Below are 25,126 nucleotides of genomic sequence, written 5' to 3'. Positions count from 1 at the left end.
ATAGGCCGTAAATCTGTAACAGATGTGGGATTACTTTTCTTTGGAAGTGGTCGCACCAATGCACTCTGCCACATCGCCTGATGATAGACTGATGTAAAAATTGATATGTACAACATGATCCCAGAGAAGCTGGTGCGGACCGTTAAAGTGAAGGATGTCGATCTAAATCACTTGTAAAGCAAGATATTTTTAAGAATGGCAATAAAATCAGACTAAAAATCGTATACTTTCGTGTTTTGTAAAAAGTTAGTTTTATAGAATATTAAATGTTTCTCTTTTTTGTTATAAAGGAAAGGTGGATCCAAGATCATTAACATAAAACACATTTGGATCTTGTACTCAGACTTTCTTTGGCCATAGTTTACTTATTTATTTTAAACATACCGGGTTAACGTTTCTGAGGTAATATAAAAATATCAGTAGCGAGGACGTTAATATCCCTTTGTTATTTAATGAAAGCGATCTTGAGACGCCTTCCACCCACGGTTATCAAACGTTGAGACAGAGCCATAAAGTGTGTCAAATTAAAAAACCCTTTGAAGTCACCGTGGACATAATCGGATACGAAAATAAAAAGATCGTTTCGAATTCGAGACATGTGTCCACATGTTACTAAGCGACATACCGTGTATAATGTGAGAAGATAAAGTACCTATGCACTATTCTGAGGGCTGTTGATTTAAACTGCATGGTGTGTATTATTAATATTATATCTAATATTATAAAGGGTCAGAATTAATGACCGAGGTATATCGCATTTTTTATAAGTTAATTCCAGGTTCCATCCTTCCACTGTGAGAAATACTTTACTTCATTGAAGTTGTTTGATCGGAATCTACTACATCATTCTTCAGATTTTGATTCGAATAATACGAAATAAGTAAACCATTAACACCAATCATATTTTTGACAATTACTAAGACGGTAACCCTATATTTTGAAAACTATTTAACCCTTCCATCAGCGACTCCATAATTATTGTCCAAACTCATTATAGTTTATTTTCACTGCTATATTATTATTGTTAGTCAATGTAGTTGTGATTGTATAGAAGGGGATTTCTGTTTTTATTTATTACGTTTACAAATACAGTATTCTTTTAAGTTTATTGTAATATGTAAGTAGCATAGTGAGTGAGTCAGTGGTTCGGATTTTTCATTTTTTCTGTACATTATTCCCATCATCGCTTTTCGAAACGGTGAAGGAAAACATCCTAAGAAAACCAGTATCTGCAAGAATCTAGTCCGGAATATTATGTTATCTGTGCCAAGAATTAAAAGCCCGACGACGTGTTCCATCTTCATCTTTAAGGCAGTGGTGTCTCTGTTGTGAGAACCTCGGACTTCAAAATCGTTTTGTCGCGATTCGAGACCAGGCGCGGGTGCAGGAAATAAATTGATTTTTCAATCACTAATCCAGGAATTACTGGCCCGATTTGAAAAATTATTTTACTTATTGAGGAAGGCTATATATAGGCTACATATATACCACGGGCAAAGCCGGGGCGGACCGCTAGTTGAATATAATTTGGTTCAATTACATATCTGATTTAATTTCTTTATGAAATCTGCTATAATTATTAAACGTAACAACCGACGTCAAAATCATATGGAATTGACATTTAAAATATCTCACTAAGACATCCTATGTCAATGTCATTATTTGTTTCAGAAATCAGAGCTTATATTTATTATTTACAGAAAATCTAATTTATTATTGACATTCATATAGCTTGTATCAATAAATATAAAAAAGTGTTCAATAAAACATGAACTCCTTGTGGCCTCGAGTGATTCCCAGGTTATTTCATGTAATTAGCTTACCCAGATTAAATAAGAATCCTATGCAAATATCTTCCTACTGCTCTTTACGTGCTACTCAGAATATTCAAATAAAACCTACTACTTGGTCATATAGCGCACTTCGTCACAAATCAAAAAAGGTAAATATTTACTTAAATACAACAGCAAAAAATTATAACCTTCTAATCATCTTCGATCACATTTATATAACTTCTATTAAAACTAGCCGTCCGAACATTTCTCTGGCTACATTTTTTTTTTCTGGTTTTAGTAAGCCATACAAAATATGTAATATATATTCTAGATAAATTATTTGTTTTAAACATATTGATAGTTGAATTTTATACCATTCTCTTACAAAAACCGCATTTACCATGTTTACCGAACGTATAATATTGGATATATTTTCAGAGAAAAGACTATGATTCTGATGATGAACAAGAATTTGATGAGGGTGATCAGTCGCTATCTAAAGATTCAAAAGTGATGAAACTTACAACTACATCTCTTAGAACGGATGCAGTTCTGAAATCAGCATTAGGTGTTGCAAGGAAGTAAGAATGATAAAAATATTCATGTGTATAAATTAAATTTAAAATTAAAACTTTTTGTTTAAATGATAAACATTTATTCTGATTTTTGTCCACAGCAAAATTGAAGAGCTATTTTATGAAAGTAAAATAAGAGTAAATGGCAAAAAGATATTAAAAAAAAGTACACCAGTAAGTATATTTTGATAGATTTATTTATTTAACTGCATTTCCAATTAACTATACAAATATACTACAATATTTATTTTAGGTAAGAGAGGATTATGAAATAGATGTAATTAAAGGGTTGAGTCCAAAAAACCCTGACCATATATTGGTCTCTAGAGTAGAGGTATTGAGTATGACTGCAAAGGAAGATTCAATAGTGATTACTGTCAGGAGATTTAAGAATTTACTTATAGAAAATTATGAAAAAGACCCTTACAAACCTTCAACTGCTGATAGTGAAAATTAAACACAATAAGTATAACTGTATAATAATATATTAGTGTACCTCAAGCCATTTTTCCTATACATAATATGTAAATAATGCAATGTGAGGCATAAGGAATTTAGTTCATGAAAAAGTTGGGATGTTGTACAATACAGACCTCAATTAAGAAAAGAAAGTATCATTTGGAATATTTTATTTTGTACAAATGTTGATTATTAAAAAATAATAGACACATTCATGAATTTAATTTACACTAAATAATATATAATAAATATAATACCCATACACAGTATATACCGTGTACACATAAATTTTTATTATAATGTAAATTCTATGAACAATCATATTGACATACTATGAACTAATTGTTTATTCTATGCTGATAACGATTGTACCGAAAGAAGTACAGTTTCTTTGAATTTTATAAATTTAATTTCACCTACTAATGCTCACAGCAACATTATTTTATTAACATGATAACCATCTGCAAATAATGATTAACCACATCTCATTTTTCACATAAATAACAAAATTATTTTATATATCTAAATCTATATCACAATCACTTTCAAACATTGACAATTGAGAACTTGACACTAGTTTAGTTTTATTGCATGATTCGTCTGATATTTTCTTCTGAACATTGTCTGCTATTTCTTTCTTCATATTAGCTTCGTATAATTTATCGATATCACATTTGCCAGCAAATGTAAATTTTTGAAGTTTATTTATGCTGCTCAACTTATTAGGTGTAATTTCTGATTTATTTGACTTATCCCCAATGTCACCAGTAATACTACATTTCATATTGTCATTATTTTGCTTCTCAAACTCTTCTATGTGTTCCTTTTCGATTTTAATTTTTATATCTGTTGGCTTTTCATTTATATTGGATGAAACTTGATTGAATGATTTACTTGTAACATTATCTACATCAAGAGCTTCCAAATTACCATAACTAAAATTAAAATCTATCCCTAGTTCATTAAAGTTATCATTAACACTAGGAATGGCTTTAAGCATATTATTTACATCAACATCTTCACTATCACTTCCAGATTCATCTTTAGAATTAACACTCTTTTTCTGTTTGGTATTTTTCCTTTTAATTCTCTTTATATTTGAAATTTGAGCACTTGTTTCAACTGTAACTTCTTTTCTTTTTCGTTTAGTTGTCGCCTTTTTTTCTATAACAGGTGGTTTTCTTTCATTTTTATTCAGGGTAGAATGTTTCATTAACGTTTTCGCTAATTTTTTATTGATGGTGTTTTCTTCGTCATTAACACATGATTTGGAAATTGCTTCCTCGTTTTTATTATTAAAGTATGAACTAGTGACTACAGAGGCAGATAGAGGCACATTAATATCTTCAACATCATCAAACTTAGCAAAAAGTACATTACTCCCATTTATTATTTCATTTTCTAATGTTTTGTGATCTACTTCTAGTAGTTTTGCGTAATATAATAATTCTTCTCGCCAAATCTCTTCCAAACTTAAACGAGTCAATAGCTTTCTTGCCATGCACAGATACTCATAGTCTGGATATTTCTGAAATGTTGAATGTAATGCATCCACTGTGTCAGGTAAAGTACAATCTTGCATAGATATGTCTACTAGAGATACTGCCATGATTGCGTCAACAGTTAAAATTGTTTTTCTGTACATTAATCGGCAATGAGCTTGCGATAATCTGAAAAAGTGTGAATAATAAGGATTTAAAGTATAGGTTTTATAACACACTTATCAGACAGAAAAAATATAGGTACAATATTACATGATATTACAGCCCCTTCGGTTTAGTGGGTAAAGCGTGAGCGTAGAACCGAGGGGTCCTGCGATCGAATCCCGGTGGGTACGCAAAAAAAAAAGTCTCGGTCTGGCAGGACACAGAAGGCTGATCAGCTACTTGTCCATAAAGAAATCGATCAGTGAAACAGATAAATATCATCTGCCCCATACCCCACTAGGGCCACTGGACTTCATTTATTACATGATAGTCTTGTGATTGAATTATTAAAATCTTCTATGTAGAAATTTTTAATAAAACAAATATGTATATAAGTATGGGAAATCATTCTCAAGTTAGCAATTTATCACCTGACCAGACTGTCCAGCATTCTAACTGTAGTCCTAGATGGATCTCTATACTCTGATTTCCTTTGCATCATATAATAATGCTGCAATATAGTATTTGCTGATTTTGTCATCTCCATTTGTCTTGGGCCAATTAATCCTATGTACATCTGGAATATAACGAAGAGGAATTTTAAAGTTTTACATACCACCACAACAAAATTTCATATTTAGTTTTGCTTATATTTAATAATAGATAATTTTATAATTCTGTACCTGAAGTTTCTCCATACTCCATCTCATTTTAGAATCAGATGAATTGGCGCCACCGAATAATATGTAAGATGATACCAGCTTATCCCAATTTTTATTTTTTGAGTCCAATAAGATGAATATTAAATCAAACCTAAAACACACATAAATTCAATTTTAAACTACTGTTATTGTTTAATACCCAAGTAAACAATTAAAAAAAAACATTAATATTGGTTAAGACAGTATAAGGCTATAAGGTAACAAACACAAAAATATCGAATTGACAACCTCCTTGTTTTGAAGTCGGTCGAAAACAGAGCCCAATTCTTAAGGTTTTGGTTGCAAACCATGAGAAGTTATAAAGGGTAAAGGTCAATTATTTTTTAATATTATTCTTTAAATTTAACTTGCATACACATAATAATAATTTAGTCATCTTTCATGTGCAAAAAAGTAATATAAACATTACCTACTTAGCAGTGGAGTTCCGAGAGAAACATTAACACTCAAAGGTTGATCGGTTTGATAATTTCCTTTTGGGTTACAAGCGGCAATGACGGCACATCTAGTGTTAAGTTTACAAACTATACCGGCCTGTGCGAGAGGAAACATTCAACGGATAATATATGACTTATTTTTGATGTATCTGTGATGATCCTTGTGTTGCAAAGTACGATTTCTACATAAAAACTACTTTTAAGACTGAATACATAGAAATTGTATCATTATAAAATATAATTATTTATGTATATTAATATTATACAGATATATTTTGCTTGTATCTTACGATTTGATCAGAATCTACTATTTAAAACAATGAACTACAACTATTACCATAACTTATTTTTACACGCTTTTTATTAGCTTCACCTGTATGTTTGTATGTTTGTTTGTATGTTTGTTTGTTTGTAACTGACTTCTTTGGGCGCGATTTTGACCCACTTTAAACGGCCAGATTTCGTTCAAACTTTGTAGATTTATTGAGGACCGATGACAATACACTAATTTGATAAAATTATTCCATTTTTCAATTTGCAAAATATGATTTTTGTTAAAGCGTGTTTTTTAGTTTTTTTAAACTATTATTTTTTATTAATTATTCCAGTGGAACATGGGCAGCTAGTATTTTATTAATAGCAAATTTTTATTCATAAAAAATCCATTTCGACTCTTGGAAAAAATTTATAAAAAAGAATATGATATACCACAAATATATATTTAAGACAAAAATACCTTAGCAATAGAAATAGTCTGTTGTTCCATAGCTTCGTGTATCGCAGTTCTATCGTGGTCTCGCAAGTGCGATATTTCATCGATACAGCACACGCCGCCGTCGGACAACACTAAAGCACCCGCTTCCAGCTGCCACTCACCATCTTCCTGAAATTAATAAAAAAAAATTAAAATAAATAAATACGTTTTGGGTGTGTGGTTCGTGCACGCTTTGACACGAATTAGACCAGCTCGCACCGAGGACGGTTTTGCTCCCCCACATAAGATCTGCGTGAAAAAGTAGCATGCTACTGTGTTTATTTTGGTGAGCGGGCAAGCCGGAGACTCAATATCTATTTCCTCACCTTCATTCTTCTACTCTCGTTGTCTGTCGACTTCATGTTAATAAAATTTAATAAGCGCTTAACGCGAAATATTATCGGCAATCCGTAGTACCGACACTTACCGACGTAGCCTACGTACTATTTTATTTATTCTTGTAGGTTATTGTATACCTTTAAATAGAATCGACCTAATAGAATCCAAATGTTTTGGTTACAAGATTATCTAACATTCAGTTTTAAAAACTTCCTGCTTTTTTCCTCCAAGACCATGATGTCAAACCTGGAAAATCTGCAAAGGTATCGCTTCCTTTTGCTAATTGATTGTCCTTAATATCAACCTTTACTCCGTAATTCTTGTATTTTTGCATTCACCTGCTACCAAACTCAATACCTTATTAACACTTGGTTTTTCACGAAAACTTCAATTAAAAGCACTCACTCTAAGAGCAGCACAAGTGAGACCAGCCCGAGTGCTGCCAGCACCAGAGGTAAACACTGAACGGGGCGTCAACTCAGTACCCGCGCGTAGCAGCTGTGATTTTCCCGTACCTGAGGATAGTTATATTGTTTAATTCTGGATATCTATTAACACCTTATTTACTTTAGAGGTAGACATAATCTGTTCCTAAGATGCAAAATTGCTATTTAAATCAATTTTTCAAATCTCCTGAAATAACTTACCTGGATCACCTACAAGCAACAAATGACATTGTCCACGAACTCGGGTCATGTGTTTAACATCATTTAATATGTTCTTTTTTTCATCATCATTTTCTAAAATGTTGTTTGACCCAGTAATTACTGTTAAGAGTAGTGCAAGTTTCACAAGGTGCAGGCCATATACCTATAATTTAAAAAGTAAATTTTTTACTCTTATGCTAAATTATAAAAGAGAAAATTATGGTATGACCAATCATGTCTACGAATTACATGTACTAAACAAAAACATATGCATCTGCAAACCTATACAATAGCATAGCAGAAAATGCTTTCATCCTGTATTAAAAAAAAATGAACCATAAAAAACAAGTATTATATAGATAATACTTAGGATATAGATCCTACTAATATTATAAACGCGAAAGTTTGTAAGTATGGATGGATGCATGAATATGTATGGATGTTTGTTACTCTTTTATGCAAAAACTACTGAACCAGTTGAAATGAAATTTGGGATGTAGATAACTGGACAACTGGAATAACATATAGGCAACTTTTTTCCCGATATTCGTACGGGATACAAACTTATGCGGGCGAAACCGCTGAGCGCAGGTAGAATTTAATTTAATTTTATTTTAGATATTTCAAATGGCGCTAAGCAACCAGTTCTCTTTCTTTACCTGAGGGCAAACAGATGCCAATATTTTATCTCTACCCTTTAAAGGGCAATGTTTGTATTTATCCCAGAACTCATCAAAACATTCCTTAACATCTGGGGCTGAAGCAATAACTTCCGATCTTTGTGCATTGCTCACTTCTATGTAATTTGCATGTAACACCAATTCAACTTCGGAGCGTTTAGTCTGAGTTGATGGACGCCATCGGCGTCGAACTGTACCACTGAAAGATAAAAGTGTTATGATTATGGTATGTTCTATGTAACATTTGGTTAAGACATTTCAATAATTTATGAATAAATTTTAGTTACAGCATATATGGCAAACATAGTGAAACAACCCTTGAGCAAAGTAACTGCAAACTCAAGGTGAAGGTTACGTAAGCCACAATATTACCACTTTCAAATTTCTATTTGTTCATGAAAACCTGTACAAATTTATTATAACCCAATTATACTACTAATTACCCAAGTATGTGCAATATTATTGAGTGAATATTGTAACTCTAAACTAATTCAACTCCGAAGAGTCACTAGAATGTGTTGATTTTAAACTTTAAATGTTTCTAAATAGATGCAATCCCTGTGTAAATAAAACTTACCAAATAATCACATCATCGCCAGGCTTACAAGAATCCACTAAATCATCCTCTAACACAACCCACATGGAGCCCGGAATTGTACCAATACTGAGCTTGTTTACTTGCTCCTGAAATAATGATTGTGTATGAATGAGATTTTTTTTCAGCCTGAAATAGCTTAAGTTTTACGGGTAACTAACCACAGTTGCTCTTATAGGCTAAGGAGCATTGGCAATAAACATTTAACCTATATGAAAAGAAGTTAGTGAAGGTTTAACTAAAACAAAAAAGAACTTTGATCAAATTGGTAAATACTGGTCTTTTCTGATGTTAAAATATTAAGTGCAACTTTTTTTTTTTTTAACTTTTAAACAAAGTGAATCTTTACAATTAACAACTGATTACTTAACATAAGCATACAAATACGAGACAAGTAACAATCTCACCTGTATTTTAATTTCCTGATAATCCTTACAATATTCTCTGGATACCATATTCACTTGTGTAAAGGTCGAACATTTACACCTACTCTCCGTGTTACCACACTTAGTAGGACCCTTTAAGATATATCTATTTTCAAAATCTGCTTCTACTAAATTCTCATATTTACATTTCATACAGACATATTTCCTTTGATATTCCAGCATTTTTGTTTGTGTCACACGTACAATTGTTCCTGAAGTTTATTTTAGAAATGTAAAGAAACTATTGAGTAATTAAATTATGCCTACAGCAAAAAAAATTGGGAATGAAAAGCTTACCATTGACCTTAAGAAAACATCCCAAATCAACATTCTTTGGGAAGATTATCCGATGTAGTTCAGGACACACTGGTAATCCAAAAAATCTTGCATGTACATTCCGTTTCAGACTGCAATGCTTCAGCTTAACAATTAAGTTTTTATATTCTTCTTTTTCTATTAAATTCTGTTGCGCTTTAATGATATCTCTATTGCAAGCAGGTAAAGTATCTATTGGACTACATAATACTTTATCACCAATATCAGGAAATGATTCAAAGAGCTTCAAAAAACTGAAAATTTATTTACTTATTGTAAGTAATCATTTTTATTAATATTTTAATTTTTATTTAAAATATGACAATTAAACATACAATACATACTCTATATTTATACTGTAATACGTTAAATTATCATTTTCTGATAAAATATCGACACAATCTTGAATATGCGCAGAAAATAAATATTCTAAAATCATATTTTCCTTAAATGTTATTTAAAGCTCACTAGATATGTAATTGAATGAAGGGAACTATTGTAAGAAAGATTTAATTTAAATCTAAAAGAACATTTCAAGCCCAAAATCAGAGGTATGTTAGTTTTTAGTTTTTACTTTGTATTTATACCTATTTTATAAGAAAGTTGAAACATGTTTGAATTGTTTTTTTTTTCTGTTGAGGTAGGGAAGATTTTGATAAAAGCATCAAGGCTTTTAGTCTCTATCTACTATTAAATAAATAAAATTTTATTTTTTATTAATCAATAGCGCTAATATTTTTTCTGATTTACCTTTAGTCCTCAATTTTCATATACTGTGAAATAGTTTAATAATAAGTAACTAAGGTTACCGCAGTGCGCGTTATTTCATTAATTTACATATTCTACAGGAATGCCAAAGGAATTTGCACTTTTTATTTATAGCTGTTCTGATCGAAACTTTAAATTAAGTTATTGAATTAAAAAAAACAGTAGCAGTCGTGGGACTGCCGATAATAGTGAAAACGGAACTATTAAGTTGAGAGTAATTAAAACTATATGCAAAAATTATATGAAATTTTTTATGTTTTATTTTTTAGTTACATATGATGGGTTAAACAAATCATGAACAAAATATAAATACAAAGTGGTTGAAAAAATTATCATTAGCATGTCGGTGACGCGAACCGAGGATTTTACCCTCTACCAAAACGCTCAACGCGCCTAAAAAAGTTTTCACTTCAAAATATTAATATAAATAGACGGGACTGTACTAAGTAGTGTGCGGTGTACCTGTCGCCATACTTAATATTCTGTGCTATCGCTATTGGTCCTATGACCTATCTTTGGTCGGTTCACAAGGCCGTTGATTTTAAGTTAAACATCGACCGGTTGAAAAAACCGATTGACTTTATTCTAAATATATCACCTAAATTATGATACTAACTTCCTAAGTCACGTTACTACGATAAAGTTTTTTTAATTATTATTATCAACTAGCTTTCCGCTCGCGGTTTCACCCGCGTGGAATTCGGTTATATCGCTTTCATCCCCTATTTCAATCCCTTCTACCCTTTTTTCGCGATAAAAAGTATCCTATGTCCTTTCCTAAGATCAGTTCTATCTTCATACCAAATTTCATGGAAATCGGTTCAGTGGCTTAGGCGTGAAAGCGTAACAGACAGACAGACAGACAGAGTTACTTTCGCATTTATAATATTAGTGGGGATTTGTCGAAACGAAACAGACAAATAATTCGTTCACCGTCATCAGCCCATTTATTAAGTTCCTACAGTAGGGACACAGGCTCTCTATGAGGGTTTAGGCCATAATCCACCACGCTATTCAAGTCAAACTTTTGATTCTTATGCATGGCGGTTTCCTCACTATGAAATCGGTGAAGAAAAAATGTTTTCCTTCACCGTTTTGAGCAGCAGTTGTTGGTTCGTTGTAGAGCATCGTTATAAGCTCATTAGGTATCGAATCCCCAACTTTCATATTAAAGTCCCGACGTCCTTACCACCGAGCTACTGCTGACAATTTGTAATGGGCCTGTTTACTGACACAGTAACACCTAAACCATCATGGTACTTATTTTAATTTGTTGGTGTCTACTTTTACGTTGTTTCATGTCAAAAATCAAAACAATCATAATTGTTTTTTTTTACAATACCATCATTGCCATTAAAATATCCAGGCAGTGATTATAATATGGTTTGTTATGGTTGAATTAAAGTATAATCCTACTTTTATTTATTATAGTTGGGAGAAGGTTTATATTTAAGAAAAATCAGATACAAAAAAATATTTATTTTATCTTAGTATATTCAACACAACGAGATGGATCTGTTGGGAAGTACTCTTGACACTTTGTCATTAGCCTTTTCAATGCTTGTATATATTTTCGTTGCGTTTCGTCGTTCATTACGTGAGCAACATTTTTCGAGAAAATCTTTTCTCGACCTGTACGGGCGTGTATACCAACCATAGTCACTCCTATAGGCCAAGGGGCATTGCCAATAGCCATTTGAAGATATGCATCACTTGCCTGAAAACAATGTATATTATTAGCAATCAATGTTTTTACTTATTACACTAAAATTATTTTGAGATATTTATCTACTTGAAATCTTAATTTTCTGTGGTTTTTATATCTTTAATTCTGAAGAGAAATCTTTAATTTTTGTAATAGAATAAAAAAAGAATTAAGCCAATCAGAAATGTATCTCATATTAATATAAACTATATACAAAAAAATTACCATTATGTAGTTCCTTTCTAACAGATGTTTGGTAATTTCCATTAAACTGTCACATATGTCTTCTGGTAAATTTTTCTTTTTCAGTTTGCGCATTAATGGCTTTAAATATACTTGTGTCTGAGTGTATGTTGCTCTAGCCATTTTGTGTTTGGTTGATGTTTTTTCAGCAGCAGTTGCAGAGTTGAGTTGTTGTCCCCATATGTTTAATAAGAACTGCAAAATAAGTTAAAGAAGCTGTTAATATGAATCATCACCATCATCATCATCACCAGCAGCTCAAATATGTTCCTACTGCTGGGACACAGGCCTCCTATGAGGGTTTAGGTCATAATCCACGCTGGCCAAGTGCGGGTTCGTAGATGTCGTCGAAGTTTTGATTCTTCGATATGCCGATTTCCTCACCATGTTTTCCTTCACCGTTTGAAGAGGTGATGTTATCCACATGTGCAGATAAATTGTAAAAATTAATTTGTTTCCTGCACTCTCGCCCGGTATCGAACCCTGAATACCGGGCCAGGGGCGAGGCAATATAACCCCGATATTAAAGTCCGAGGTCCTCACCACTGAGCCAAACTGCTTTTTTTGTATGTATAATTTATATAATTTGATAGATTAATTTTAGGTAACCGTTGCAAGGTATTCCTAAGATTTTCTTCTTTTTTCATCAAGTGCTACTTACATTACAATCATCTCATACTTTCTATATTCCCTCATATTAAAAATAAATATAATAGCAAAATGGACATGGTATCCTTGCTAGTACAATACACTGTAGCATAGTTAAAATAGTATAATAATAAAAAACTTTCTATGTCTATAAACTTACTTGTAGCAAAGTCATTATAACATTCATATCATGGATTCTGTCACCTTGTCCCATTGTTTTGGCCATCTCTTGTATAGTTTCATAGGTAATAGAATCATCTAAATCATCTTCCTTGTGTGCCTTTTCACTATCAGTCTAAAACACAATTTAATATATATTTTTTTAATTTTTATAAGAAACTATTGAGTAGTGAAATTATGGCAACAGCAACAAGTTGGGAATGAAAACGCATACCATCAACCTTAAGAAAAAATCCCAAGTTAAAAAAATATAGAACATATTAAACCTAATGCTAAATCAAAATAATAACATTACTAACCTGAGTGCCCAGTGCAAGAATCTCATTTAAATATGCCTCATCCACTTTGTCCATAGCTTCTTGAAAATCATTTCTGAATCCCTGAAATATAACATGAAAAATAATTAATATCACAATACAAAATCATTTTAAATAATAAAAGATGCATGTCCCAGCTCCGCCCGGATATCAAGATTCCTATTATTCTATGTATCCTTATCCTATACCAAGGGAGCATTTAATTGGGATAAAAAAGTAAACTATAACCCAAGTCAGCTCAGAATCTGCCTATATACCAAATTCCATCAAAATCCATGTAGCCGTTTCAGCGTGATTGGCAGACAAACTTCTAAACAAACTTTCACATTTATAACATTAGTGTGATTAGTGTGATTAGTATCATAATGTGATATAATATCAGTGTAAAAATAACAAAGTCAGTTTAATGAGACACCCCTGCAAACATTTTTTTATTCTAATTGTAATTGTCATATTCATACCTTATTTGCTTCAGGTTCCTGAATCTCAATCCTTCGTAATCTTTTAAATGATTGTACTTCCAATTCCCCAAACAAAGTAATAGGATGTCCACGTTCCCTTAATCTTTTGATAACCTCTGCCCTTGGCAATGCAGCATTTTCACTTTGTTGCGTATCGGCCTCCTGAGTTTTTACTGAAATTTAAATGAATCAAAGGGAACATTCTAATGAAACATAGATGACATCTGCTGGGTCTGTCTGTATATTCACAATAAACTCAACAAAGCACCAATTTTAATTCAGTATTCTCCAATGAATATAGTGAGTGATATAGGATGGAACGTTTCAGTATATAATATGTGAATGTTTAGGCAACACAGACGAAGCCACAGACGGAAAGGTAGTAGCTTAAATTTACTATTCATTTTTACCTTTTACAGATTCCACTTCTTTGTGATCATCCTCGCTGTTTTTCTGTGGACCATACTTCTTCATGTACTCTTCCTGTTCTTTAGCCAGAAGATCACCACGTTTGAAGTATTTTTTCGAAGTGTTCTAAAATTAAAAGTAATTATAATAAGAAACGACACCAACAATGTTCAATTTACAATGTGGCGAACGCTCAAACCTTACCAAAATATTTTTCTCTTCCAACAGTTTTCTCTTACGTTCTATCTCTGCCTTCAATACATTCATTTTTGTTTTTCTTTTTATTTTTTTCGACAAAAACTGTAACAACAATCCTCGTAAACAAAGTTTAACAAAGCATTATACATCTATTATACCCATTGGGCTGTAATTTTTTATCGTTTATTTTTTTAAAAATCAGCACATACTAGGAATATTGGATTAGGTTATTCATATAAAATATTTTTTCGATATCTAAGCTCATCGCGGCTTTCGACTTATACACTCACATACGTTTGAACTGACAGCTATCTGATTCTGTCATTTTCTAACGAGCTGCCATCTGCAGTACACAGTATAATGAATAATAATCCACAGATTAAAACTAGTTATTACGTACAGCCATGAGCCAACTGTTAACGGCTGACCGTGCACCATTGCTATAAGATGTAGTAAGATGTATCACAGACAATAAAAAAAAGCTACATAATTGGTATAGTATACCTATAGCATAATTCAGCTTTGCGCTCTGTGCTCTAATTCAATAAAGATGAATTTTTTTTATTACTTTAAAATACATTACCAGAATTGTATATTCTATGCACCATGCAGTAGATAAAAAATCATAAAGATTAAAAGTGCTATAAAATTTTCAGAGGTCAGGCAGAGACTAAGGGAACTTTAATTTGTTTTCATCACCACAACAAACGAGAATAACAAAACATTTAGGTATTTAAATTAATTATTTTTTATCTAGTATCTTCCAATAATCTTCGTGATATTGATCTACTGAGTAGAACTCCGATAAAAATAATAAAGATCTAATCATTAAATGTGCTACTTAAATAGTAAAACTAAGATAAATGCAGTATTTGTGTGTTTATTCTCCAATCAATACCTCCTTACAATGATTAGCACTTGGATAATTTTGTTTTCCTTATTTCAAATAAAAGGTTGCATTAACAAGCTATGATAGAATGGAAGTAAAATAATAGCAAATATTTTACTTACGTATAATTTTATTCATATATATTTAGATATCTTCGTTTTGGGCGATTCAAGAATAGTGGGTGGCGACAGTGTTCAACCAGGATTTGGTAAATTTCATGCTTCTTTACAAAACCTAACCGGCTATCACGTTTGTGGTGGAGCAGTTATTTCACACAGGCATATTGTAACTGCAGCCCATTGTTTGGTTGGGTAAGTATGATCTATTTTATATGTGTTTAAGTGTGCAGCCTTTAGCGCAACATCCAGTTACCGTTAAATTTTTAAATTTACGGTTAATAAACTATTTTCTCGATGTTACAATTAAACGAAAATATATTATTACCTTATGTGGCTATAACTGGCTTAACTGATTGAATAGGTAAAACAACGTATGATGAGTATATAAATATAAAAAACTGTGAGAATTATTCGCTTTCGCTTCTACTATAATAATTTTTTCAGGACCCATCCACGTCTTGTAAAAGTTGTTGTTGGTACTGCAAATTTGGATATTGGTGGTCTTCAATATAGTGTAGAGGATATTTATATACACGATGACTACAATTCCTCGCTGCGATTACATGATATCGCAGTTATAAAAGTATCCACATTATTGGACCTGCAACACGTTGATATGTTACGAATGGACAATGATGAATTACAAGAAAATGATATTGTAATTGTAACAGGGTTCGGTGCTGAGGAGGTTATTTTTATTCTTATATTTATTTCTTAGTTCGCCACAGCTTAGCTCGTAGTGCACAAAACATGGCAGCACTCAGCGGGCAAGATACCGGTGAAAGAATTTTTTAAATCGGTCCAACATTTCCTCAGATTTGTCCGCGTAGAATATAATCATTTTTTTAACAATACAAATTCAAAAAATGCCAAATACGCTAATTGCTGTTGGAGGCGCTTTGTTGTAGAAGTTCTACAATGTATTATGTAATGAGACTATAACTTATATTTAGTGTAGCGATGGGGGCCACTTCCAGCTCGGGACCCGTGTATTTATTTTGCCCACATGCAACCCTACAGCTACGAGTACGGTAACGGAATTCCCCCGAGTCGCCCATTTGCAAACTTTCGTACACAACTCTCGTATATGGAAATAACATTTGGAAATGCCGTCCTACATTATTTTTTTCTTGCATAATATTATGTATAATTCACTGCTGTCAGTAGGTTATTATACTTTTCTGTATTATTAAAAATTCATCGTACTATATTTAAAATAACCATAATTAAGTAGTGGGCAGAGAAACGTGAAACAAAAAAGTTAATTTTAAAAATAACAAAAAACGAAAATTTTAATTTGAATAATAAGTTTCATGAATTTTTTTAAGCCGAAAGGGTCATCCAGTCGCAAAATGCAAAAATTGCAACTACCCGTCTTTAACCAAGAAACGTGCAGATTTGCTATGCGATATGCCAGAAAAGTCTTCGATACTATGTTTTGCACATTTACAAGAATCGGGGAAGGCACTTGTCATGTACGTATACCTACATCTTATAATTCTATGTATTTTATACTTATGAAATATGAATATTTATGTTATTGTTTAATTTCAGGGAGATTCGGGCGGCCCTTTAATAAAAAACAATAAATTAGTGGGATTAGTATCTTGGGGAATACCATGTGGAAGTGGTTTTCCAGATGTACATACTCGTATTAACTTCTACATTGACTGGATTGAGGATGTTATGGACAAATCTAGTAAGAAATTTTGCCGTAATGAACTTTAAATGTAAAGTTTTTATTTTTGATTTATAAAAATTTGTACGTTATGTTTGGGTATATAATGCAAAAACATTGGTTGGCTGTAAATATAAAATTGACGTACAGTAAACAACTAGATTCGCAATAAAATAATTAAAATATAAGCAAAGAAGACTCTGTCTAAAGTATATACACGTAGGTAGAGTTTTGCTTCGGCCAATTTTTGTGGTGTGACTGTGAGCCTAGTTGTGTATTGTACGTCAATGATATAACAGCACATAATATTTTCTAGTTTAGAATATAATATTTTATAACAAATATATCTATATTTTTTGGACGTAAATTTCACACATGAATAAAAATAATTTATTTTTACTTTGTAATTTTTTGAATTTGCTGCTCTTCTCCTTTTTTGTTGCTTTTATATAATTTTACCTTCTTCATACTTATCTGAAAACGAACAAGTAATAAACATATTTAATTGATAAATATATAAAAGAATAACTATTATTGGTACTATGCAGGCTTCATACATTATATTTTGGCACATTTCCTTTCATTTCCATTATTACGGCCATCACTGGTCTGCCATGAGCGCACTGAAACGGAGTTTTGCATTCTGCTAGAGATTCTAATAATTCAACGCAACTACGTTTGGATAGCTTATCTCCGAACATGATCGCATATCTACAAGCCTGCAAGTGTAACCGAGAAAAGAATAGATTAGGTATATATAGAATCCACACATTGCAACAAAATTTTTACATGTTAATATTTCAGTAGAATGCTCACCTCACTGAAAACGAGATTCATTATAGTTTGAGGGTATAGGGGTAAATTGCCTTTTAGATATTTAAGCGCATCCATTAGTTCAGCGAGTAAATTTTTAGTAGCCTTCAATACAACATCAACCTTAAAAAAATTACATTCGTAAAAAAAATATGGGAACACTTTACTTCAATTGGTACTTAATTTTCGTGTGTAAGATGGACTGTGATAATTAGCTTACTAACTCCATTAACAGTATGCATGGACGCAAAGTCACTAACAGATAAACAAGGATGATATTGCAATGCCAAGTTTAACTAACTCTAAAATTGCAAATACATTTCTATATGGTCGTAGGTACCTATGGTTATTGGTAGTCTTTGAAACAACACTACCCTAATAGATGGAAGGTAAAATTACCTGTCTGCCAATTTTTCCGAAAATAGCTTGTGGAATTCCATACAAAGTTATTATACTATCAGTAACAGTCCAATGTAGACCGAATGCAGATAACTTATCTTTATAGTTATGGAGAAAGACGGCATCATCTTTAGTCAATTTCAAACTGATGCCTTCTATTGTTACACTCTTCCAAGTAATACCATCAAAATAATCTAAATATTGCGATGTACAATTTAATGGGTGAAAAATTTTACGAAATTTAAAAAAATGTCAATTATGAATATAATGTAAAATTATATTCTACTAACTAGTAATAACAATTTAATTCACCTAATAAATTTTTCTCAAGACGAATTCTCTCATGAACCGCATGCTGGTCAAAAAGCACAAGGAAATCTGAATATGTGTTACTCGATGTTATCTTTCCGTGTGTGATTGTAGCAATAAATTTACAGTCAACTTGGCCCAATACCTAATAACATATTTCGATCGTTTAAACAAGGAATTTTACTTGCATTTACATTAAATGCGTCTTTAATTTAAATCAATAATAGATACAACTATAAAAAATAATGTGAAAAAAATACCTTAGCATGTTTTAAAGATTTAGCATCAAATATCAAATCCGCATTATCTTTTATAACATTATTATTAACTTTATTCATATCCGATGAAGTTTTAATTTCGTTGACATTTTGAATTTTTGGTTCAAACACTCGCGCCGTTTCAACTACCGACTCTGCGAATTTTTTATAGATTACCTGAAAATACATGTCTCTTTAGTTTACGACACAAGTATGCTCATTAAAAAACAAGTACACTCACATCTTCATAATAGTCATCCTCTATTGTACTGCATATGTTGAACAGTTTTTCGTTAAAATTATTTATAATAGGCGACATACCTAAAAACGTATAAAATTAATTAATACTAATGAAATCCTTCATTTTGGAATTAATATTATCCTAAAGCTATTTTGTATTACCTTTAGGCATAAATGTATGTCGACCCTGAATATTAAAATCTTCTAAATTTTTTGAGGACTTTGGGACTTCAGAAATAATTTCATGATTTTCATTTTTTGAAAAATCTAAATCAAATGTATCTAGAAATATTTTATTTATTTCTTCTGTGTGCAGAGAATTAAAGTGATGGGAAGTTACATTAGTAATTTCATTTTCTTCTTTTTTACTATCTTGAAAATTTGTACATACATTAAAGAGACTATCATTACTTATGGCGCCATTATCTAATTTAGGTCCGTGAATTTCAGCGATAGAATCGATAATTGTTTCACAAAAGTTTAAAGGATCCACATTTTCTAAACTTCTCTTTGAATTCTGGATTGATTTTATTTCTTCGTTAGTTTCGTTATTAAATGTTTGATTGGCTTTTTTGTTACTTGACGAAGCATCCATCTCATTATTATTAAACATTTCAGATCTTTTTATAAAATAATTGTTTGGATCACAATTTTCATTTGGTGTATAAATTACATTTTTCGATAATTGTATGGAATATGTTATATCATATTTGAGGCTTATATTTTTATTCACATCGTGTTGGTCTTGTGAAACATAGTTTTCAATAGTATATGTTTTATCATACATTGATTTAATTTCGTCCTTATAAGATCCTTCAATCGATCTATTATTATGATCAGCATACAAATTTGTTGTATTACACTTGTTATTCAATTTGCAATTAAAATTACTTACACTATTTGACATTTGTATAGTATAAATAGAATCATTAAGGTTCGTTTTTAAAGTGTTTAAAAATGATGCTTTTTTTAATTTGTTGAATTTTTTCGTTTTAAAAGCAACATTTCTTAAATTAAACGGTATTCGACTTTTTAAAGTAAACAGATCCTTAGAAACCTTGTTATTGTAAGGTTGATTACTGTTATATTTCTTTCCATATATCTCCGTATTCAAATTATAATGTTTGTGACTTTCATATGTTAATTTGGCGGAAATGACATTGCTATTAATACTCTCAAAAACTTGTTCTAAAAAATTACAATAAAATTAAAATCAATCGACGCATATAATAAAAAACAGTAAAACAACTGTGTCTGTACATAAGATATAAAAAAGTTCAAAGTTCACGCGAACGAACTGGCGGGCACCATCTAGTATAAAATTAAAACGAATGTACTACTATATTAATTTGTAAAAGCTAACCTGGATAAAAAGTGAATGTATGTGGTTGTGTGTTTGTACTAACATCATGACATTGGAGATCAATTTTTCTTATGTTGTTGGTTTTGTCTTCCAAAATTGTTTGTACAAGGTCATGTGAAGACAGAACTAAATTTTGATATGTTTTATCTTTATTAAAACCACATGTATCTAAGTTCTCCATATTTTTTTTTACTTCATTATCATATAAACCTATTTTGTGGTCATTGGGTTTATTTTTAATGTTTGATTTACATTCATTTTCATTAAAATTAAATTCTTTTTGAACCCTTGCTTTTTTATTTATATGCACCTTTCTACTAGACTTTGTAAACAATTCATGTTTTTCTCTCAAGCTGCCAGGAGGATGTAAAGCCTTATTTATTGTGTCATTACCAAGAATATATTTCACATTATCAGCTTTAATATTTTTATTATTATTTGCATAGTTTGAGTCTTGATGATTATGATTGTTCTTTTCATCATTTTGAACCAATTGTATTTTAGTTGAAGCAGGTCCTTCACTTTTAATAAAGATATTATTTTTTAACATCTTTTTCTTTTTTCCTGGTTTATTTGATTTACAGAAATCGTGTTTGGAACCTGAAGTCACACTATCATTATTCAATATAATTTCACTAATGTTTGATTCATCATTCCATATTTTTTCCACTGTATTTTGACATGGTTTCATAAAATAATTTCTGTTTGATTGACATTTTGTTAGCCTATTTTTCTTTTCATTGGGAATTGTTAGTTTTTCAATATTTTCTTTATTCAGAAACAATAGTTTACCTTTGGTATTGAATTGATGCTTACTTTTTAAAATTTTTCTTCTATTCTGTTTTCTTTGTCTCTTAATGTTTATTCCTGATAAAAAAATCTACATATTATCACTATATTTACATTGCGTTAATTAATTACAATAAAAATATAAGAAGAGACCTTTAATTCCATTTTGCATATCTAACACATTTTTTTTCTTTTGATTCATTAGTATTCTGTTGATAATTTTTTTAACTTCTTCTCTAGTTTTAGATACATCATTTTTTGTTATGTTTTGATCCCTATGATTATTATTCAAATTTTGTTTAGTTACTTCTTTGAGTTTTATTTCTCCACAGTAACATTGAGCCAATTTTTGCAGTATATTTATTATTTTGTCCCAGTTCTTAAATTCAACACTTGTTTTTCTCAAGTTATAGTTTATGTCATAGTCAAAGTATGGACATGATATAAAAAGGAAATACAGAGGTAAATCTTCATTGTATGTTTCATTATCAATAACACGAAGCTGAAATTAATAATTAATTTAATAATTCACACAGCACTAAAAGAATTGTTGTTTATTAAAATCCTACCTTCTTAATAGGTTTGATATGTTGAATATACAAAGATTTCTTTAAGTGTTTATTCATTATTTGATGAATTTTGCTTCTGAATATAAATTTTCTATTTAAAAAAATCCACTGGTACTTTTTGAAGTCCATATTTCCCTTTCCTATCAAAGCTTTTACTTTGTAGTCTTTCTTTTCTATTTTCAACTCTTGTAACTCTATTGGTGAAATGTTAAATAAAGATGAAATGGTTGAACAAAGATCTCTGTTTTTATGTATTTGGAACATAATTTCATTTCTTCCATCGTCTCTTAGACTAAATGACACATTCACATGAACCAATGATAGCTGTTCTAATAAAGTTTTAATAGCAAGCATTTCATTACAAGTTTCAATGGCTTTTCTTTGTATATTCAAATTATATAGAAAACCTTTGATTTCAACCTTAAACCAAAAACATATATTCACAACATACTGAATTCAAACATGATTTTTATTAAAATTAATTTTCACTTATTTTTGTGATTTATGCAGTTTTTTGACTTGTTTTTAAATGTTGGTATGCAAATTAGGATTAGCTATAATATATATATATTATCCAAAATTGAAAGCGTTGTTTCAGTAACAAAATTATAATTTAAATTTAATAATGATAGGGTAAGTTTGATGCAAAGTGGAGTCTTTACAATATAAATATTAATCTCTTATGCAATAATAGTTGCAACACCATGAAACATAATGTTATTAATAACAAATAATATTATCAAAAAGCCTTATTATTATTATTGTGTACATATTATTTTTATATTGGACACATTGACTTACTGTAGTGCCTCTAGCTGGTCTTAAAGTTGTTTTAGTTATCTTTTTGCATTCTCCCTGGCAGAATATTTTCATCCATGTTTCCTGTGAGTTTAGATATCTTGAAATTATTTTAACGTCATGGCTAACATCAATAATTGTTGCAAGTGATACACCACAATATCCATACAAGTGTGGAATACTTTTCAAACCAAATATATCAACAAATTTACTAGATGAATACTTTTGTCCAAGTAAATTGAAGTCATTCCCTTTGATTCCACATCCATTGTCAATAACTTGTATTAAACTTTCCTGTATATCTACTCTAACTGCAATTGAAGTGGAATTTGCATCCAGAGAATTATACACCTGAAATACAGATGAAAAAAGTTTAACCGTTAGTATTAGGTACAATTATTGTTCTAATTAAGTAATATTGTTTCAACCAATTCTTCAACAGCTCTTCTAAAACTATTTATATGATAAGCAGCGTGTATAACAGATTGAACGTCCGTTGGTATTTTTATCATTTTTTCAACATGTTATTTTATGAAACAAAAACTATTTTTAAACTATTAACTGCATAAAAAAAACTTATCTTCATTAAAGAGAAAAAAAAAACAAAAGGCAATCAAAAAACAAAACATTACAACCATGTAACAAGCAGGTACAATACTTGCCTAGCCTTTTCGATAATTTATGTTTAAAATTGTATTGTGTTTTAAATTTTTTCTTCATACATACATATTTTGAGATATGAATAATTTTAAATCAACCACATGCACACGCAAGTCACAATCACAAATATTATTTCTCAGAATTTTTTGATAATTGTTTACAGATTTTATCGTATTATTGTACTACTCTGCTTTGTATTTTGCAGTTTGCACTTTGCAGTTTTCTAATTACGTACTCTGTGGATGCAGGGCTACCACATATCAGACATTATTTTTCACTTCTAACAAGATACATAAGTATCATTTTGTACAATATTTAAAACCTAATAATATTTAATAGCAAAAGGCACAGAAGCACACAGCGATTACAGAATAATCAAATCACTAAGCCCTTAAAATATTGTTCAAAAATCCCAAATTTCAAAATTCATGTTGCTATCATATTTTCGATTTAATTACGTTTTCAGTCAAATCAATCAACAAAAGATTTTCAAGGTTATTCCCTTCTTTACCTTAATGATGAGTGTAATCAATGTGTTAACCGTATACCTAGTTTTAGCAGAAAGTAATAAAAAATCTTTAAAATTGTTTCACTTATTCGAAAGTTATAAGGAAACAAATACTAAAAAATACAGTCGAATCAAGTACCATTTTTAAAAAGTCTGTTTAAAATACCGGAAACAAGCATTTAATCGCTTATCATATTTTCCCAGGTATTTACTGTTTTGTGAAGTAGGTTGATTATGAGCCTATATTTGTCTTCATCAGCCCATTTATATTCCCATTGCTGGGACACAGGCCTCCTAAGTCCTATCCCTCATAGGCCTCATTCAGGCCATAATCCACCACGCTGGCAGATGTCACAATATGTCGTCGAAGTTTGCTTTCTCGGACATGCCGGTTTTCTCACGATGTTTTCCTTTTTGAGTAGTGGTGATGTTACACATGCGCAGATAAATGGAAAAATCATTAAAAAAAACATTACACACAACTATTTCAATTGGTAGATAAAACAATAAACACGCCATATACCAGCTCGCACATAATAACATATTAACGAATGGAATGAAAATCGATTGATGGTAATTCAGCCCAGCTGTCGGTAACGGCCGATAGCCAGATAGCCAGTCATCGTAAACTAAAATACTAGTACCATCAATTGTTTTTTGCCTGTTATAAAAAAAAAAAAGATTTAAAAAAAGAATGTTAATTAGTTCATGACTGTTCGGACTTCGGCTACAATGTTATTGATATGCATAAAAAAATATATTAGTTGTACATAGAATAAGATAAAAAAAATATATTTGTTTGAAGTGTGAAATGATATTAAATGCTATGAATATAAGTTTGGAGGAAGAAATTAGAGCCTTTTGGGAATATGTGAAGCGGTGAGAGAATATATTATTTAATTTTACCTGAATTTCGCATAAAAGTCATGCTTCAAAGGTAGGTACTTATGTGTGGTCAACAATTTTTTTTACTTAGCTAATTAAAATCACTAACACTATCGCAATATTATTTTTGTATTTTTAAATGGAGACACAATTTATTATTTTTTCATTAATATTTGAAATAAATCAACGATTTTTGTAACCGTCTTAACCGAGATTAGCGCGTTCAAAAAATAAACAAAATATTTACGTGGAAAAAATTACACTCACATACCTCATTAATTAGATACAATTTATGTAGACACAAAATATTTTTTGTAATGTTAAATGGTAAAAGCAGGTATGCATAGTGTGACTCATGAACACTAGTCCAACAAAATTGAGTGTCTACGAATATAACTTCGTGGAAGGAGTTGTATATCAGTCATATTTTTGTCGCATAACTCTTTTTAAACAATAGCATCTATACCTGATGACGATAAAAGTAAATGAGAACTTTAGTTGGTACCGAATATTTAAATAGATATATATTAGGCCTATAGGCATATATATAATA

At 30.8% G+C, this 25,126-nt stretch overlaps 4 protein-coding genes across 4 annotated transcripts; 1 reads left to right on the top strand and 3 right to left on the bottom strand.

The window, feature by feature from the left end:
• The first annotated feature begins 1,663 nt into the window (after positions 1-1,663).
• Positions 1,664-3,018, top strand: LOC119836642 (mitochondrial transcription rescue factor 1). The gene is made up of 4 exons (XM_038362030.1): positions 1,664-1,942; positions 2,214-2,356; positions 2,452-2,524; positions 2,604-3,018. Exons 1-4 carry the CDS (start codon positions 1,769-1,771, stop codon positions 2,805-2,807), a joined length of 594 nt encoding a protein of 197 aa, XP_038217958.1. The 5' UTR covers positions 1,664-1,768; the 3' UTR covers positions 2,808-3,018.
• Positions 3,019-3,067: 49 nt separating this feature from the next.
• Positions 3,068-9,940, bottom strand: LOC119836621 (DNA helicase MCM9-like). Its single transcript, XM_038362007.1, has 12 exons — positions 9,714-9,940; positions 9,352-9,623; positions 9,037-9,266; positions 8,612-8,718; positions 8,014-8,233; positions 7,355-7,517; positions 7,113-7,222; positions 6,351-6,497; positions 5,587-5,711; positions 5,139-5,268; positions 4,887-5,032; positions 3,068-4,479 (listed from the first exon to the last, which is right to left on the bottom strand). The coding sequence occupies exons 1-12, from the start codon at positions 9,806-9,808 to the stop codon at positions 3,324-3,326; spliced, it is 2,901 nt and encodes a 966-aa protein (XP_038217935.1). The 5' UTR covers positions 9,809-9,940; the 3' UTR covers positions 3,068-3,323.
• Positions 9,941-11,601: 1,661 nt separating this feature from the next.
• On the bottom strand, positions 11,602-14,643 carry LOC119836632 (pre-mRNA-splicing factor 18). Its single transcript, XM_038362018.1, has 8 exons — positions 14,507-14,643; positions 14,304-14,399; positions 14,102-14,225; positions 13,692-13,864; positions 13,213-13,293; positions 12,894-13,028; positions 12,068-12,280; positions 11,602-11,854 (listed from the first exon to the last, which is right to left on the bottom strand). The coding sequence occupies exons 2-8, from the start codon at positions 14,364-14,366 to the stop codon at positions 11,615-11,617; spliced, it is 1,029 nt and encodes a 342-aa protein (XP_038217946.1). The 5' UTR covers positions 14,367-14,399; positions 14,507-14,643; the 3' UTR covers positions 11,602-11,614.
• A 1,106-nt stretch (positions 14,644-15,749) lies between these two features.
• Positions 15,750-23,063, bottom strand: LOC119839162 (protein PFF0380w-like). The gene is made up of 14 exons (XM_038365367.1): positions 22,949-23,063; positions 22,524-22,871; positions 21,723-22,142; positions 21,307-21,655; positions 20,365-21,231; positions 19,164-20,198; positions 19,003-19,082; positions 18,765-18,938; positions 18,508-18,649; positions 18,196-18,389; positions 17,800-17,919; positions 17,541-17,702; positions 17,384-17,457; positions 15,750-15,906 (listed from the first exon to the last, which is right to left on the bottom strand). Exons 1-14 carry the CDS (start codon positions 23,030-23,032, stop codon positions 15,846-15,848), a joined length of 4,110 nt encoding a protein of 1,369 aa, XP_038221295.1. The 5' UTR covers positions 23,033-23,063; the 3' UTR covers positions 15,750-15,845.
• Positions 23,064-25,126: the final 2,063 nt, after the last annotated feature.

This window comes from Zerene cesonia, chromosome 3 (genome assembly GCF_012273895.1).
Source record: "Zerene cesonia ecotype Mississippi chromosome 3, Zerene_cesonia_1.1, whole genome shotgun sequence".
NCBI classification, from domain to species: Eukaryota; Metazoa; Arthropoda; class Insecta; order Lepidoptera; family Pieridae; genus Zerene; species Zerene cesonia.
This window is presented reverse-complemented; position numbering and strand designations above follow the sequence as displayed.